The 14,126-nt window shown below is 40.3% G+C and overlaps 1 protein-coding gene across 1 annotated transcript in view; it reads left to right on the top strand.

The window, feature by feature from the left end:
* The window catches only part of LAMA3 (laminin subunit alpha 3), a 259,483-nt gene that overhangs the window by 209,778 nt on the left and 35,579 nt on the right, over positions 1 to 14,126 (top strand). The window contains 10 exon segments of the mRNA XM_014479149.2: positions 704 to 806; positions 3,148 to 3,264; positions 3,349 to 3,528; positions 4,321 to 4,463; positions 7,429 to 7,599; positions 9,236 to 9,299; positions 9,302 to 9,386; positions 9,531 to 9,693; positions 10,117 to 10,250; positions 10,979 to 11,123. Coding sequence (XP_014334635.2) covers positions 704 to 806; positions 3,148 to 3,264; positions 3,349 to 3,528; positions 4,321 to 4,463; positions 7,429 to 7,599; positions 9,236 to 9,299; positions 9,302 to 9,386; positions 9,531 to 9,693; positions 10,117 to 10,250; positions 10,979 to 11,123 — 1,305 coding nt within the window.

Raw genomic sequence — 14,126 nt, 5'->3', positions numbered from 1 at the left:
AATAGACTTGAACTTGCTCTAATATGTCATTTCTGTATTTACTTGACTTTTGGATAAACATAGCCCAGTATTCAAAATCATTTGTAAAACCAGATAATAATCACCCTGATTATTGATTTTGGACTATGAAAGTATTATACCCTGATTCTTACCAGGTATGCTTTTAAGCTGTGTGATCAGGTATCATCATTTGCCAAAGAAGAGATTTTTGTACACCATTTGAGAACAATTTATTTCCTGTCATTTGTCATTCACCTGGGCATGTCTGTGGATCCTATGGGATCTGAAGTGCATTATATAATAGGCCTATATCTAAAAATAAAGAACAAATTATTAACTGTGAGTGAATTAGTGAACAGACTTCTTGGAAGGTTGAAGATTTTTAATCTCCTAAAGATTAAAAGCCTAAAAGTAATTCAGCTCTGTCCTCTAGTATTGCAGAGGGCATTGTACAAGTGACAGAAGATAAGAAGGTGTCACATAATTTATCATTATGTCAACAGTGATGGGTCCACCTCCCCAAGTCACAAATGTCTACCTAGAGCCCTAACTGTAGCTTTTAAGGAACAGTATTTTTAAAACTCTGCCTTACCTTCTACCCTCAATTTTTAAAGATTAAAGTTAAGGGCTAGGATGAAAACTCTTACTCCGTATTTCCTAATGTATGTATCACATCTAAGACTGATAAATGCTTTGCTTTCAGACAGTAATAAAGGAAGATCTTCCAAGAAAAGCGAAAACTCTGAGTTCCAACAGCGATAAACTGTTAAACGAAGCCAAGATAACACAGCAGAAGCTACAGCAAGGTATGGAAGGGGTGGCTTTTGGGGGCTGGGATAGTCAAGAGCTTGGAAACAATCTATGAGACCAGGAGCAAATGCACTTCTTGAATCTCAGTGTCCTTGTAGGTGGCACTTTGTAAATATGTTGATTTGATGTTTCTACCCTTCCCAGGTGGCACTAGTGGTAAAGAATCTGCCTGCCCATGCAGGAGATGCAAGAGATATAGGTTCGATCCATGGGTTGGGAAGATCCCCTAGAGAAGGAAATGGCAACCCACTCCTGTGTTCTTGCCTGGAAAATCCCATGGACAGAGGAGCCTGGTAGGCTACAATCCATGGGGTCACAAAGAGTCAGACACGACTTTGCAACTGACTACCACCAGCCAATATTCTAACATAAACCAAATTAGTTAGAATCTCATGAATCTAAATAAATCTTGAGACTGATAGGCTTGTTTGGGTCTGGCCTTGGATTTGGGAGAGAGGATTCTTCATTTAGTCCCATATGCCCATAGCACTGGGGACCCACGTAGCTTTGAGGTGTGTACAGTGCTGCTGTCTTATTTAAGGCCCAGATAAATAGCATCAAGTCATTAGAGCAACTGCTTCAAAATTTCTTAAGCCCTAAAATCTTAGTAAGTAAAAGCACCAAAAATCACTACCACTGTGATATATGAGGATTTTTAAATTTTTTGCCTTTGAATTTTTCCCCTTATTTAATTTGATTTAAAAAAAAAAAAATCTCAATCTCACCAAATTCCTGTGTTCAGAAAATGCTGTCCCTTGATTTTTCTCTGGTCTCCTGTGGTCATTCATAGGTGAGCAGATATCTCAGTTCATAGCCCTCATTCACCTTCTTAATCCTTTCAAAGTGATTAGATACCCTCTACCAGTAAATAAATACATTTATTTATCATTTGGATTTTTTAAAATGAAAAATAAATATGAAAATGTGAAAAAGAAAATACACAAAAATATGTAGTCTGCCTAGCACATTTCAAAAATTAAAATTTCCTGGTATGACCCCTGTTCTCTTTATAAAATTTGAGCTAAAAGGTGAAGATGTGTGTTTTTAGAAGGATTAGGATGTTAACTACATTGTTATTTAAACCAGTCCTGGAATCACAGTTTAAGCCATGTGTCATCAACTCGACACTAAAGCATTCACTGGTGGTTTTCCATGACCCCCAAGGGGCGATATTATCAGCTAGAAATGCCTATGAGCTTTGTTCCTTTCACTGAATATGTCCTTGAATGCGTCAGTTTGGAAATGAATGGGAATGGTGCCTGCTTTGTGAGTTTGCTTCAGTGGGGCTCTCTCAACAACATTCCTTTACTCTTTTTTAAAAAGGCATTTTATTTATTTACTTATGGCTGAGCTGGGTCTTTGTGGTTGCTCAGGCTTTCTCTAGTAGTGGAGAGCAGGGGACTACTCTGTAGCTGCCGTGTGCAGGCTTATTGCAGTGGCTTCTCTTCTTGGCGAGCATGGGCTCCAGGGCCCTCGGGCTTCAGGAGCTGTGGCACATGCACTCAGCTGTGCTCCCAAGCTCTGGAGCACAGGCTCAAGGGTTGTTCCTCGGCATGTGGGATCCTCCTGGATCAGGAATCAAACCCCTGTTTCTTGCATTGGGAGGTGGACTCTTTACCACTGAGCCACCAGGAAAGCCCAATATTTCTTTACTCTTGACCAAAGGGGCATCCCTTATGTATTATTCATTCATTAATTTATTCATACATTCATTCGCTTGTTCCATAAATATGTACTAATATTTTACCCCAAAGAGTATTTTACCCCAAAGAGTGCCTGGACACAGCAGTGAATAAGATAGCACATCCCTTTCCTTGGGTGTCCCTCGTATCTCAGTTGGTAAAGAATCTGCCTACAATGCTGGAGACCGGTTTCAATTCCTGAGTCTGGAAGATACCCTGGAGAAGGAAACAGAAACCCACTCTAGTATTCTTGCCTGGAGAATCCCATGGGCAGAGGAGCCTGGTGTGCTACGGTCCATGAGGTTGCAAGAGTCTGACATGACTTAGAGACTAGACCACCACCACCATCCCTTTCCTTTACTAAGCAGAGACTTTTGCCCTGAGCAGAGCGGAAGTTAAGTCTTTCCTTGAGTTGGTAGGCCTTTCCCTTTCTTCATGTGCATTTCCGAGGAGCCTGGTACCACAGGTTCTGTATGCTCCTGGCTTCTATAATGGAGGACCTGGGGGTCTAGGAGCAAGCAGTGGGCATCTTGGGGATGACCCCTAAGATGCAGGTCTGCTCAATGCTGTGCAGACCCTGGCTACTTCAGGGGCCACCAGTACCCACGGAGGATCAAGATCTTTAGGGTAATTGCCTCTTCCTACTTTATTTCAGAAATCAGCCCAGCTCTCAACAACCTGCAGCAAACACTGAAAACTATGACAGTTCAGAAAGGCCTGATAGACACCAATCTCACCAGCATCCGAGGTGATCTTCGTGGAATACAGAGAGGTCAGCTGCTCCCTAACCCACTGGACTTGGCTTCTTTGTCAAACATTTTAGAGACTTACACCTCCCTGTTTGTATGTGCCTTAGATGACATCGATGGCATAATCAGTAGTGCAAAGAGCCTGGTCAGAAACGCCAATGACATCACAAATGAGGTTCTAGATGGGCTCAACCCCATTCAGACAGATGTGGAAAGAATTAAGGATACCTATGGGAGCACCCAGAGCGAAGACTTCAACAAGGCTCTCAGTGATGCGGATAACTCAGGTAGCAGGTGTTCTCTGGCCAGGATGTATTATCTGTTTTCTCCATCATTATGTGCTTTGGTCCGTTGTAATTTTTCCCCAGTAAAATCTGATCTTAGAAATTAAAATATTAAGAAGAAACTTCACATGATCCATTCAAAGAATATGGCTATTCTCTTAGTTAAAAGGACCAAGTAGGACTTTGGAGGAGCCAAGGTGGTTGGCAGTGGAAAGAATCAGAACATGTAAAATTCCTTAAAATTTTTTATTGACTTAAATAATTTTGCCTATGTCACACATGATTAGAAAAAAAACCTGTATACTTTGAAAAAAATTCATGAAATATTGCTGTTGATCTTCCCTTTTATAGAGTGGAGATGTAGTCCCTGAATCATGATCACTTGGATTATGATTGATATTAAAGATCAAAAAGGAAAGATTTATTTTTTAATTTATTAATTTTTAATTTAAGGAGAATTACAATGTTATGTTGGTTTCTGCCATATATCAACATGGATCAGCCATAGGTATATATATATATCCCCTCCTCCTTGGAAAATTTACTTTTTATAGTGTCAAGAAAGATGATTTGATATCCAGAATAAAATCTATGATGTATTTACATATTATACATAGAAATATGTGTAACATATATTTCTATAATAGAAAAAAAGTATTACCTGATTCTGAGTCATCCTATCCAATGTGTGGGACCCAAATATACCACTTGACAAATACAATCCACGAGAACATCTCTATTTAACCTTTTCTCAACTCACAATGATAAATTTCTGTTTCGTAATCTCACCAACAGTGAAGAAATTAACTAACAAACTGCCTGATCTTTTGAGTAAAATTGAAAGTATCAACCAACAGCTGTTGCCACTGGGCAACATCTCTGACAACGTGGACCGCATACGGGAACTAATTCAGCAGGCCAGAGATGCCGCAAATAAGGTGGGTGTGTCCCCTCATTGCCAGGCACCAAGGCTCATTCTTTGATAAGTTACTCTATTAGAATTAATGAAACTAACTCTGTTAGTTTCACTAATTAAGAAGTGAAAGATATCCAGGTACCCAAGAATCAGTTGTCTTTCTTGCCCAAATTCTTTGGGTGCTCCCCATGTGAAAGTTCATTTTCTCCCATCATCTTTCAGAAGTTCACATCATCTTCATCCTTTAAATGACCTGGTATGCCGGGAACAGTGGTTTCCTTTCTGCTGGCTTATGCAGGCAGGAAGCAGGGTTCTCCTCCAGGCTCTAGGCAGTAAAGTGTTATTGCAAGTTCAGGTAAGGGTTCTATGGTCAGAACGTGTAGATATGATACTGCACAAACCCTATCTTCTCACAGTAACTCGGGAATTGTGGAATCCACTTTTAGTGAGGATGGAGGAGTGGTTCCTACCACTCCACATGGGCAGTGTTCTGAATATGAGATTACAGCAGTTTTCCTTCATTGGGAAGTTCCATCAACCTTTCTTCTAATTTTAATCTGACATTATTTACTTGAATTTCTTCTCTCACAATTTGTTTTATCCTAAAATAATGTAAATGAAATATTTTGTATTTTGTAGTCAACTCCCTGTGAGATATTTGGAGATTAGAGGGATGGAAACCAAGTCAGAATATCATTGTCTTTGAGGCACCAGGGTTGATTTCTAGGCTTCTATTCCTTACTTTGAGCCTCAAAATCTGCCTTTTCTTTTAAGAAAGAGAACTTCCAACACAAAACCTTTAGCAGAGAAGCAAAGAGCCTAAGGCACAGTTTGGCAGAAACCACCCTCTTCGTACCCATACACGTCTTATAAAAAGCAAATGGAAAAGAGTAGCAAATGGAAAAGAGTATGCTTCTGGCTTTTGCCCCTCTACGTTCTTCCGCTAATTTAATGAACAAAATATGAAGTGTATAAATAGCGCAGAGGTTTAGCGCTGATAACCAAGGCAGGCTGCCTTGCTTCTTTGTTTTTTAATGTTTATTTGTTTATCTGACTGCATCAGGTCTTAGTTGCTGCTCGTAGGATCTTCACTGCAGCATGGGTTTCTCTCTGTAGCGTGTAAGCTTAGTTGCTCTGAGGCATGTGGGCTCTTAGTTCTCCAACCAGAGACTGAAGCTGTGTCCCCTGCATTGGAAGGTGGATTCTTAACTCCTGAACCACCATGGAAGTCCCCGCACTGCCTTGTTTTGATCCCTGCTCTGTCACTTACAAAGCTAAGACTAGTTTCAGTTCATAGATAGATAATGTTTCACAAAAGTATTAAAGCACGCATGAGAAGCTGTGTGGGAATCCAGATCCAGGGTAGAAGTGACCTCTGAGAAGGGAGAGGCGACGAGGACTAGGGTGGGCTATGTAAGGGGCTTCAGTTTTAACAGTAATGTTTAATTTCTTAAGATGGTCATGTGTATGCAGGTATAGTCTCTATTTTTGTGTGTTCATGAAATGTTTTCTTAACTAAAAATTTTTTTTAATTGAGCAAGAGCTTTCCAAGTGACAAAAACCAGAAGGGCATGCCATAGACTCAGGATGTGTGGAGAGTATGAAGGGCCGAGGGCAAGTAGAAGAGACAGGTGTAAAGTGAGCCTTGAGTGTTGTGGGGGAGCTCTGTCCCCATGGGCACCTTGCGGTGACTACAGCTCAGGCATCACTAAGCACCCCTGCCTGATACCTGCATAGACAGGGTCCTCCGTAAATACATGCTTGGGAGATAAAATGTAGAGGTGATGTAAGTATCATTCCTAGAGTTACTCTTTAGATAGGGAATATTATTTTCTGTGTTTTAATGCAGAGGTGCCCAAGGGGATCCACAGACCAGAGCTAGTCAGACGTTTGTTACTGCTCCATTATATATAAGTACAAAATTGCGAGTAAAGGCTTAGAAGCTTTCAGTAACTTGAATTGCTTCAATATCCCAGAATGGGATCAGTAGGCTTGTATTTTGCACACTTTTTCATTTCATTTTTCTAGTATTTAAGTTTTCATATATTTTACAAAAGTATTGGTCCAGGGCAGATAACAGGGGGAAAAAATGGTCCTTTACCCTGAATTTAAGAAGCACATTCTAGAGAGCCTCGATGCACTTATTTTTAAGGACTGAGTGCCTATAATAAATACAACCAGAACATGTAACATGTTAATGAGAAATGATTCCTTAAAGAGTTAATTCTTTAAAAAAATATTTTGATGTATTGTACATTGACTATATCATATTGAGTGCTTCCATACAGGTTAGTTCATTTGCACAAAAACCTTCTGGGGTTGGAATAATAGTAATTATTATTAATGTTATATATTAATAGGGCTATAATACATATTAGCAGGGTTAATTTAATATTAATATTATAACCCTATTACTAATTTTATATATAATTAGAGTTTATATTATAATATATAATATTATTACTAATAGGATCATGATATTAATCCTGTTAATATGTATTTTAACCCTATATATATAATTCCCTATATTACAATTATATTATGTATTGTATAATATTTATATCATATATTACATATTATATATCATATTTATCACATTATATATTATATGTAAAACCTCATTATTATAATATATTAATATGATGATGGTGGTGGTATTATTATGATGTTAATATGGCTAATATTATATTAATATTATAACCATAATAATGATGGTAATAATTTACTATAATGATTATTGTTGCTGGCACAGACAACAAAGTAGACTTCCCAAAGACCCTTGACTTGTAGGCAGGAAGAACAGGAGGGCTTTACTCCACTACTCCTGGAGCAGCCTCCTGAGTGTAGACTCCAGGCCTAGGGGGCAGCTACACACCTTCACTCCCTATCCTAGCCACTTGGGAGCAGCTACAGTCACAAGCCTCCACCCCGAGCACCCCACCTTTCTCCCCTGGACCAGCTAACACCGTGGATCTGGTCCCTCTCAGGTTGCCATCCCCATGAGATTCAACGGTAGATCTGGAGTTGAAGTCCGGCTGCCAAATGACCTGGAAGACTTGAAAGGATACACATCCCTTTCTTTGTTTCTCCAAAGACCTGAAGCAACAGAAACTGGTGGGACTGAGAATATGTTTGTGATGTACCTTGGAAATAAAGATGTAAGTATTGCTCTGACATTTCCATGGTTTTTAAAACAGAATATGGCTTTTGAGGTGCATGACACAGTCATGTCACTGCCATTGGCATGGTAGGAGGAGATTCCACTGCCTCTGATGGCTCCATGGGAGATCTCTCATCCATTTAAAGTTGCTTTTGGAGGTGGGGATCTAGAAGCCATGCTAGATGGGCCCAGCATGTGAGCACATGTGTGTGTACACATGAGCACGTCCATCCCTGGGGCTGAAGATCAGCACCCTCCCCTCTCAACCAGCAGCAGTATCAAGGCTTTCTGGAGATCAGAGCAGCTCCTCCTCACTGCTCTGGACTCTGTCGTCTTCTCAGGGCGCCCAGCCGCAGACCCTCCCATGTCTCTAGGGTGGAGACCCTCTGTGAACAGGGCCTGGAGAGAAATTAAGCCCCTCCTGCCTCATTTGTGAGAAATCCAGTTGCTTCATTGCTATAATTCCAAATTCTTTAAACCACCACTATTATAGATATTTTAAGCAGTTTATTTTAGCTTTTAATTCCTCCTCTTAAAATATATCTCTTCCACGTAAGTGTCAGAGGAACAGGTAATCAGTGACTAGGTTATTTATACATGAATGGAAAAGAAATGGGCATCCCAGGTGGCTCAGTGGTAAAGAATCTGCCTACCAGAGCAGGAGATGCAAGAGATACGAGTTTGATCCCTGGGTCAGGAAGATCCCCTGGAGAAGGAAATGGCAACCCACTCCAGTATTCTTCCCTGGGAGATCCCACGGACAGAGGAGCCTTGCAGACCACAGGCCCTGGGACCACAAAGAGTTGGTCACGACTGAGAGACTGAACACACGTGTGTGGAAAAGAAATGCCTGAAGTATGGTTCTTGAGAATTCTTGGCAGTTAGGAAATCGCTGGCCGTCACTAGTGGACACTGTATTTAAGGATTCCTAAAATCAGCACTGTTGTTGGTTACTCGTTCACGCTTCAAGGATTGGGGATTTATTTGTAACTTTCTTATGACTCTGCTTTGTATTATTGGCAGAATGTACATGACTTTATTCCTTCAACAAACTTATACCATGTATCTACTATCCTGTATTTATGTAAACAAAAATTTGTGTCTTGAATGTACTTAATGTGTACTTAAAACAGGTTAAAATAGTAAATTTCACATTATGTATATTGTACTACAGTTTTCAAAAATTTGTTTTTACCTTAAGGTGCTCACATTCTAATAGGGAAGAAAGATCCATACACAGCTGACATGATAACACAGAGAGAACAAGATGCCCAGAATATTGAGGGGACCTTGTATGGCATAGGAAGAGCATAAATGGCTTATCTTCTTCCCAGAATGAAATTGAATGGCAGCCTGAGCCCATATCTGGTTCATCTTTATGTCAGGCACTTGGCAAATACTTGCAGACTGAGCGAATGGAGGAGTGGATAAATGAATGCCCTCCTGATAACGTGAGCAAAGACAGCCCAGACGTTAATTAACTGTGCTGTCTGTATTATTTTATACCAGAATGTACCTCATTCATTCTGTCTGCCCAGGGCTGACTACATGAAAGCTGTTATCTATTTGAAATGCACCCCCTGGGGATGGTGAGTTCTAAGAATATGGTATGTGAAATGCTTTGGTGTCTCCAGGCTTCCAGGGACTACATCGGCATGGCTGTTGTAGACGGCCAGCTCACATGCGTCTACAACCTGGGGAGGATGAGGCTGAACTCCAGGTGGACCAGACCTTGACCGAGAGCAAAACTCAGGAAGCAGTGATGGACCGGGTGAAATTCCAGAGGTACGAGTCTGATTGAGCACAGCTCTTTGGTGATCTGACCTGCGGTCACCAAACTTTAATTTTATATTTAACCCCCTTTAGTACTTTCTTTCATCTCCTCATAAATCTTTTATAACTTTATTTTCTGACTTATTTTTTAAACAGAATTTATCAGTTTGCAAGGCTTAATTACACCCTAAAAGCCACCTCCAGTAAACCAGAAACACATCAATTCCATGACATGGATAGTGGAAACAGCAACACACTCCTCAATTTGGATCCTGAAAATGCCGTATTCTATGTTGGAGGTTACCCAACTGATTTTAGAGTAAGTTCGAATGTTATTTCACAGAATGGAAATATTTAAAATTTAATTTGGCATAATGATGTTTTGATCAGTTATATATAAAATGGATTAATGATATATTCTTAAAGCGTCTATAGTGATAATTACTAAACTTATTGAATTATTTTATATGCAGTGATCTAGGTATAAGTGTATAATTTAAATAAGCATCATTATCATTCCTATTTCACAGATGATGAAACTGAAACAGAGAGGTTGAATAACTTGCCCAAGATCAGACAGCTAGAAAACAGTGAAGCCAGGGCATCTGTCTTCAGGGTCTGCATGCTCACCCCTAAGCTATATTGATGGTTAAAAGCAATAGAGTTAAACTGTTTCTTGGTCAACCTAATCATTGTCCTTTGTTCAATTAGTGAAAATTTTTTGTTGTTTTTTTTTTTTCAGCCTCCTAGTAGACTGAAATTTCCTCCATACAAAGGTTGTATTGAATTAGATGACCTCAATGAAAATGTTCTGAGCTTGTACAACTTCAAAAAGACTTTCAATCTCAACACAACAGAAGTGGAGCCTTGTAGAAGGTAAATAAAACCTAGAAGCTGATGTCTCTCTGTGATTTTGCAGTCATATAGCATAAAAAGCATATGTAATTTATACTTAAGGAATGTAAATTAAATAAGGAAAAGTCTTTTCCTTATTCATATAAGATATTAGATGGACAGAATTTTCTTGATTTTGAAAAAAGTAAATCTTTCTTCAGTTTTTGGTGCCTCCTACCACAAAATATTCAGCATTAGATGGTGCCTGATTTAGGGCACAAACTATTTATTTACTGTAAATTTTTTAAAAAGTAAAACAATAGTCCATAAAGAACACCATGACTTTGGCATATGAACCTATTTGAAAGTTGCTGCCTTGAGCTTGTGACCTACCCCTAAGTTTAAAAGATTGGGAAGATTCTAATATGAGACAGACTATTTATTACTCAGAATAAAATTATATTTCATTATATATTATTTCTTACATGGCAAGACCTTCAGCTGCTGGGTCACATCTTCCTAAACAGATGTTTGCAATAGGGTCTCCTGAAGAGCATCTCTGTTGAGGTAGAGTTTGATCATTGTAGAGTGTAAGAGCAGATCCAGGAGATACAGTGGACTGTTTTAACATTAAATTTAAAGATGTTTCCTCTTTAACAAAACATGACAACTTGATTGCATAGGCTTTGCTCGCTTTTTCATCAATAAGCATTGTTTCCTGGCAGTCTTTTGCTGCTGTGTTCTCACTTAATGGTGATTGGTGTTGACAGGAGAAAAGAAGAATCAGATAAAAATTATTTTGAAGGTACAGGCTATGCTCGAGTTCCAACTCAACCAAACGCCCCCTTCCCCACCTTTGGACAGACGATTCAGACCACTGTGGACAGAGGTTTGCTGTTTTTTGCAGAAAACCAGGTAACCTATGACAAGCATCCAGATGTTAACAAATACGTTCATTCATTTGAACAATTTTGGGGTAACTGAGTCATTATAAACAAACAATATATCTGAAAAACAATGTGCAAATGTTAGCTGCATCCTTTCCTTGGTCCTACTCTGTTGGATTGGCCAAAAAAGTTCATTTCCATAACATTTTACGGAAAAACTCAAACTTTTTGGCCAACCCAATACTTTTTTTGGCTGTGTGAGTGTGTGTTGGTAAGGCAAGTCATCCAGAATTTAAGATGCCACCAGAATGTGGGAGAAATTGCCACTTACCCATTCTGTTTGTGTTGTCAGTTTTATTCTTTGAAAACTACTGTTTGCCTAATAATCTTTGCTTATTCTGCCTAAAAGAAATGTTAAGTCTTCCTGGGGTCTCTGAAAGCTAAGCTGTTCGACCTCCTGCTGTTTGCTTCTTGGTCTGATTCTTTTCAGGCCATAAGAGATTTCATCTCTATCTGCCTGACCCTTGACTTTCCAAGACATGGAGGCTTCTCTGTTTTCAAGCAGCTGAGGTTCCTGGAGACCATTCTGACATCTCCTAGTTTAGAAAAGGCCAAAAGTGACACTGTGTGAGTGATCGTCAGCACCATCTGCTGGTAGATAGGCCTAGACTTAATCTCTCTAGACAATGAGCTCTTCTTGAAGATGCTGCATAGAACATGTCATTGTTCAGTCCCTCAATCATGTCTGATTCTTTGTGACCCCATGGACTGTAACACACCAGGCTTCCCTGTCCTTCACTGTCTCCCAGAGTTTGCTCAAACTCATGTCCATTGAGTCAGAGATACCATGCAGCCATCTCATCCTCTGTTACCCCCTTCTCCTTCTGCCCTAAATCTTTTCCAGCATCAGGGTCTTTTCCAATGAGTCGGCTCTTCGTGTCAGGTGGCCAAAATATTGGAGTTTCAGCTTTAGCATCAGTCCTTCCCATGAATATTCAGGGTTGATTTTCTTTAGGATGGACTGATTGGATCTCCTTGCGGTCCAAGGGACTCTCAAGAGTCTTCTCCAGCACCACAGTTTGAAAGCATCAGTTCTTCAGTACTCAGCCTTCTTTATGGTCCAAGTCTCACATCCATACGTAACTACAGGAAAAACCATAGCTTTGACTATATAGATCTTTGTCAGCGAAGTGATGTCTCTGCTTTTTAATAAGCTGTCTAGGTTTGTCATAATAGCTTTCCTTCCAAGGAGCAACTGTGTTTTAATATCATGGTTGCAGTCACCATCCATTGTGATTTTGGAGCCCAAGAAAATAAAATCTGCCACTGTTTTCATTTTTTCCCCATCTGCTTGCCATGAAGTGATGGGACTGGATGTCATGATCTTAGTTTTTTGAGTGTTGAATTGTAAACCAGCCTTTTCACTCTCTTCTTTCACCTTCATCAAGAGGCTTGGAGAAATATGGACCAGTCTATGGGATTTTCAGTTTGAGAATGCAGGATTGATATGGAGCTTGAGATTTTACCAGACACTTTGCCTACAGGGTGGGGACACAGACCTGGTCCACCTCTCCTCTCTTGCGGTTGTTCTGGACTCCTAGGGAGAGTCCAAGGCTGAACCAGTTCTGATGGTTTGGGGCATCCTGACCTTCCTAAAGAATGCAGAGAGCTGAGAAGTCACACAGCACCTTCAGGGCAAGGCAGTTGTTTTCTGCAACAAGGTCTTCTTTGTACTAGGTTTGGCCAAATATTTTGTAAGATGTTACAGAAAAACCTAAATGAACTTTTTGGTCAACTCAATACATTTTGAAGTTCTTGGAAACCAAGAATCAGAAATACAATTTATATTAGAAGAAATCTTATGAAATGCCATTAGTAACCAGATAAAAGGAGCTTTCCTGGTAGCTCAGTTGGTAAAGAATCCACCTGCAATGTGGGAGACCTGGGTTCAGTCCATGAGTTGGGAAGATCCCCTGGAGAAGGGAAAGGCTACCCACTCCAGTATTCTGGCCTGGAGAATTCCATGGACTGTTTAGTCCATGGGGGTCACAAAGAGTTGGACACAACTGAACGACTTTCAGTTTCACTTTTTCACTTCAATCAGATATGAGAAAATGATCCCCAGTGCTGCTGTTAAGTAGGATGAATTGATGTTATTCTGTTCTTTGTGAGTGTGATGAACCCTCACTGACTTCCGAGAGCAAGGCTTAGGATCCAGAGAAGTACTGACTTTCCTTTTAGGTAAGGACTCTTGTTGGGCTTCCCAGGTGGCACCCAGTGGTAAAGAAACAAAAACAACAAAAGCCCACCTGCCAATGCAGGAGACGTAAGAGACATGGGTTTGATCCCTGGGTTGGGAAGGCACTGGAGGAGGGCACGGCAACCCACTCCAGTATTCCTGCCTGGAGAATCTCGTGGACAGAGGAGCCTGCCGGGCTACAGTTCATGGGGTTGGAAAGAGTCAGACATGACTTAATGAGTAAACAGCAACAACAAAGCAACCGTTAAATGGAAGATAGAGGAGAAATAGGAATACATCAGAAAACAGATGGAGGAAAGTGGGGTTTGAAGAAGACCCTGCCTCTCTCCAAAATGTGCGTGCATGCTAAGTCATTTCAGTCATGTCTGATTCTTTGCAACCCCATGGACTGTAGCCCACCAGGCTCACCAGCCAGGAATTCACCAGGCAAGAATACTGGAGTGGGTTGCCATTTCCACCTCTAGGGGTCTTCCAAACCCAGGGATTGATTGAACCCTCATCTCTTACATCTCTTGCATTGGCAGGTGGGTTCTCTACCACTAGCACCACCTGGGAAACCCCTCCAAAAGGTAGCAATCATATTTGCCAATGATATTCGTGATCTGTATCTTTTAAGTTGCCAGTTTTATATGCTGGTTATAGATTGGTATAAAACAAAATCATGACAGTAGCGAGCATTTATTGTTTCCTTCCTGTGTGCTGATTACTGTATAGATTGTTTAATGTGATTGACAGGGTTCAGCCGTCATCCCCATCCCAGGAGTTGAGTAC

The sequence above is a fragment of the Bos mutus genome, chromosome 24, assembly GCF_027580195.1.
Source record: "Bos mutus isolate GX-2022 chromosome 24, NWIPB_WYAK_1.1, whole genome shotgun sequence".
In the NCBI taxonomy this organism is placed as follows: domain Eukaryota; kingdom Metazoa; phylum Chordata; class Mammalia; order Artiodactyla; family Bovidae; genus Bos; species Bos mutus.
Note: the sequence above shows the minus strand (reverse complement) of the source record. Positions and strands in the feature narration are given on the sequence as shown.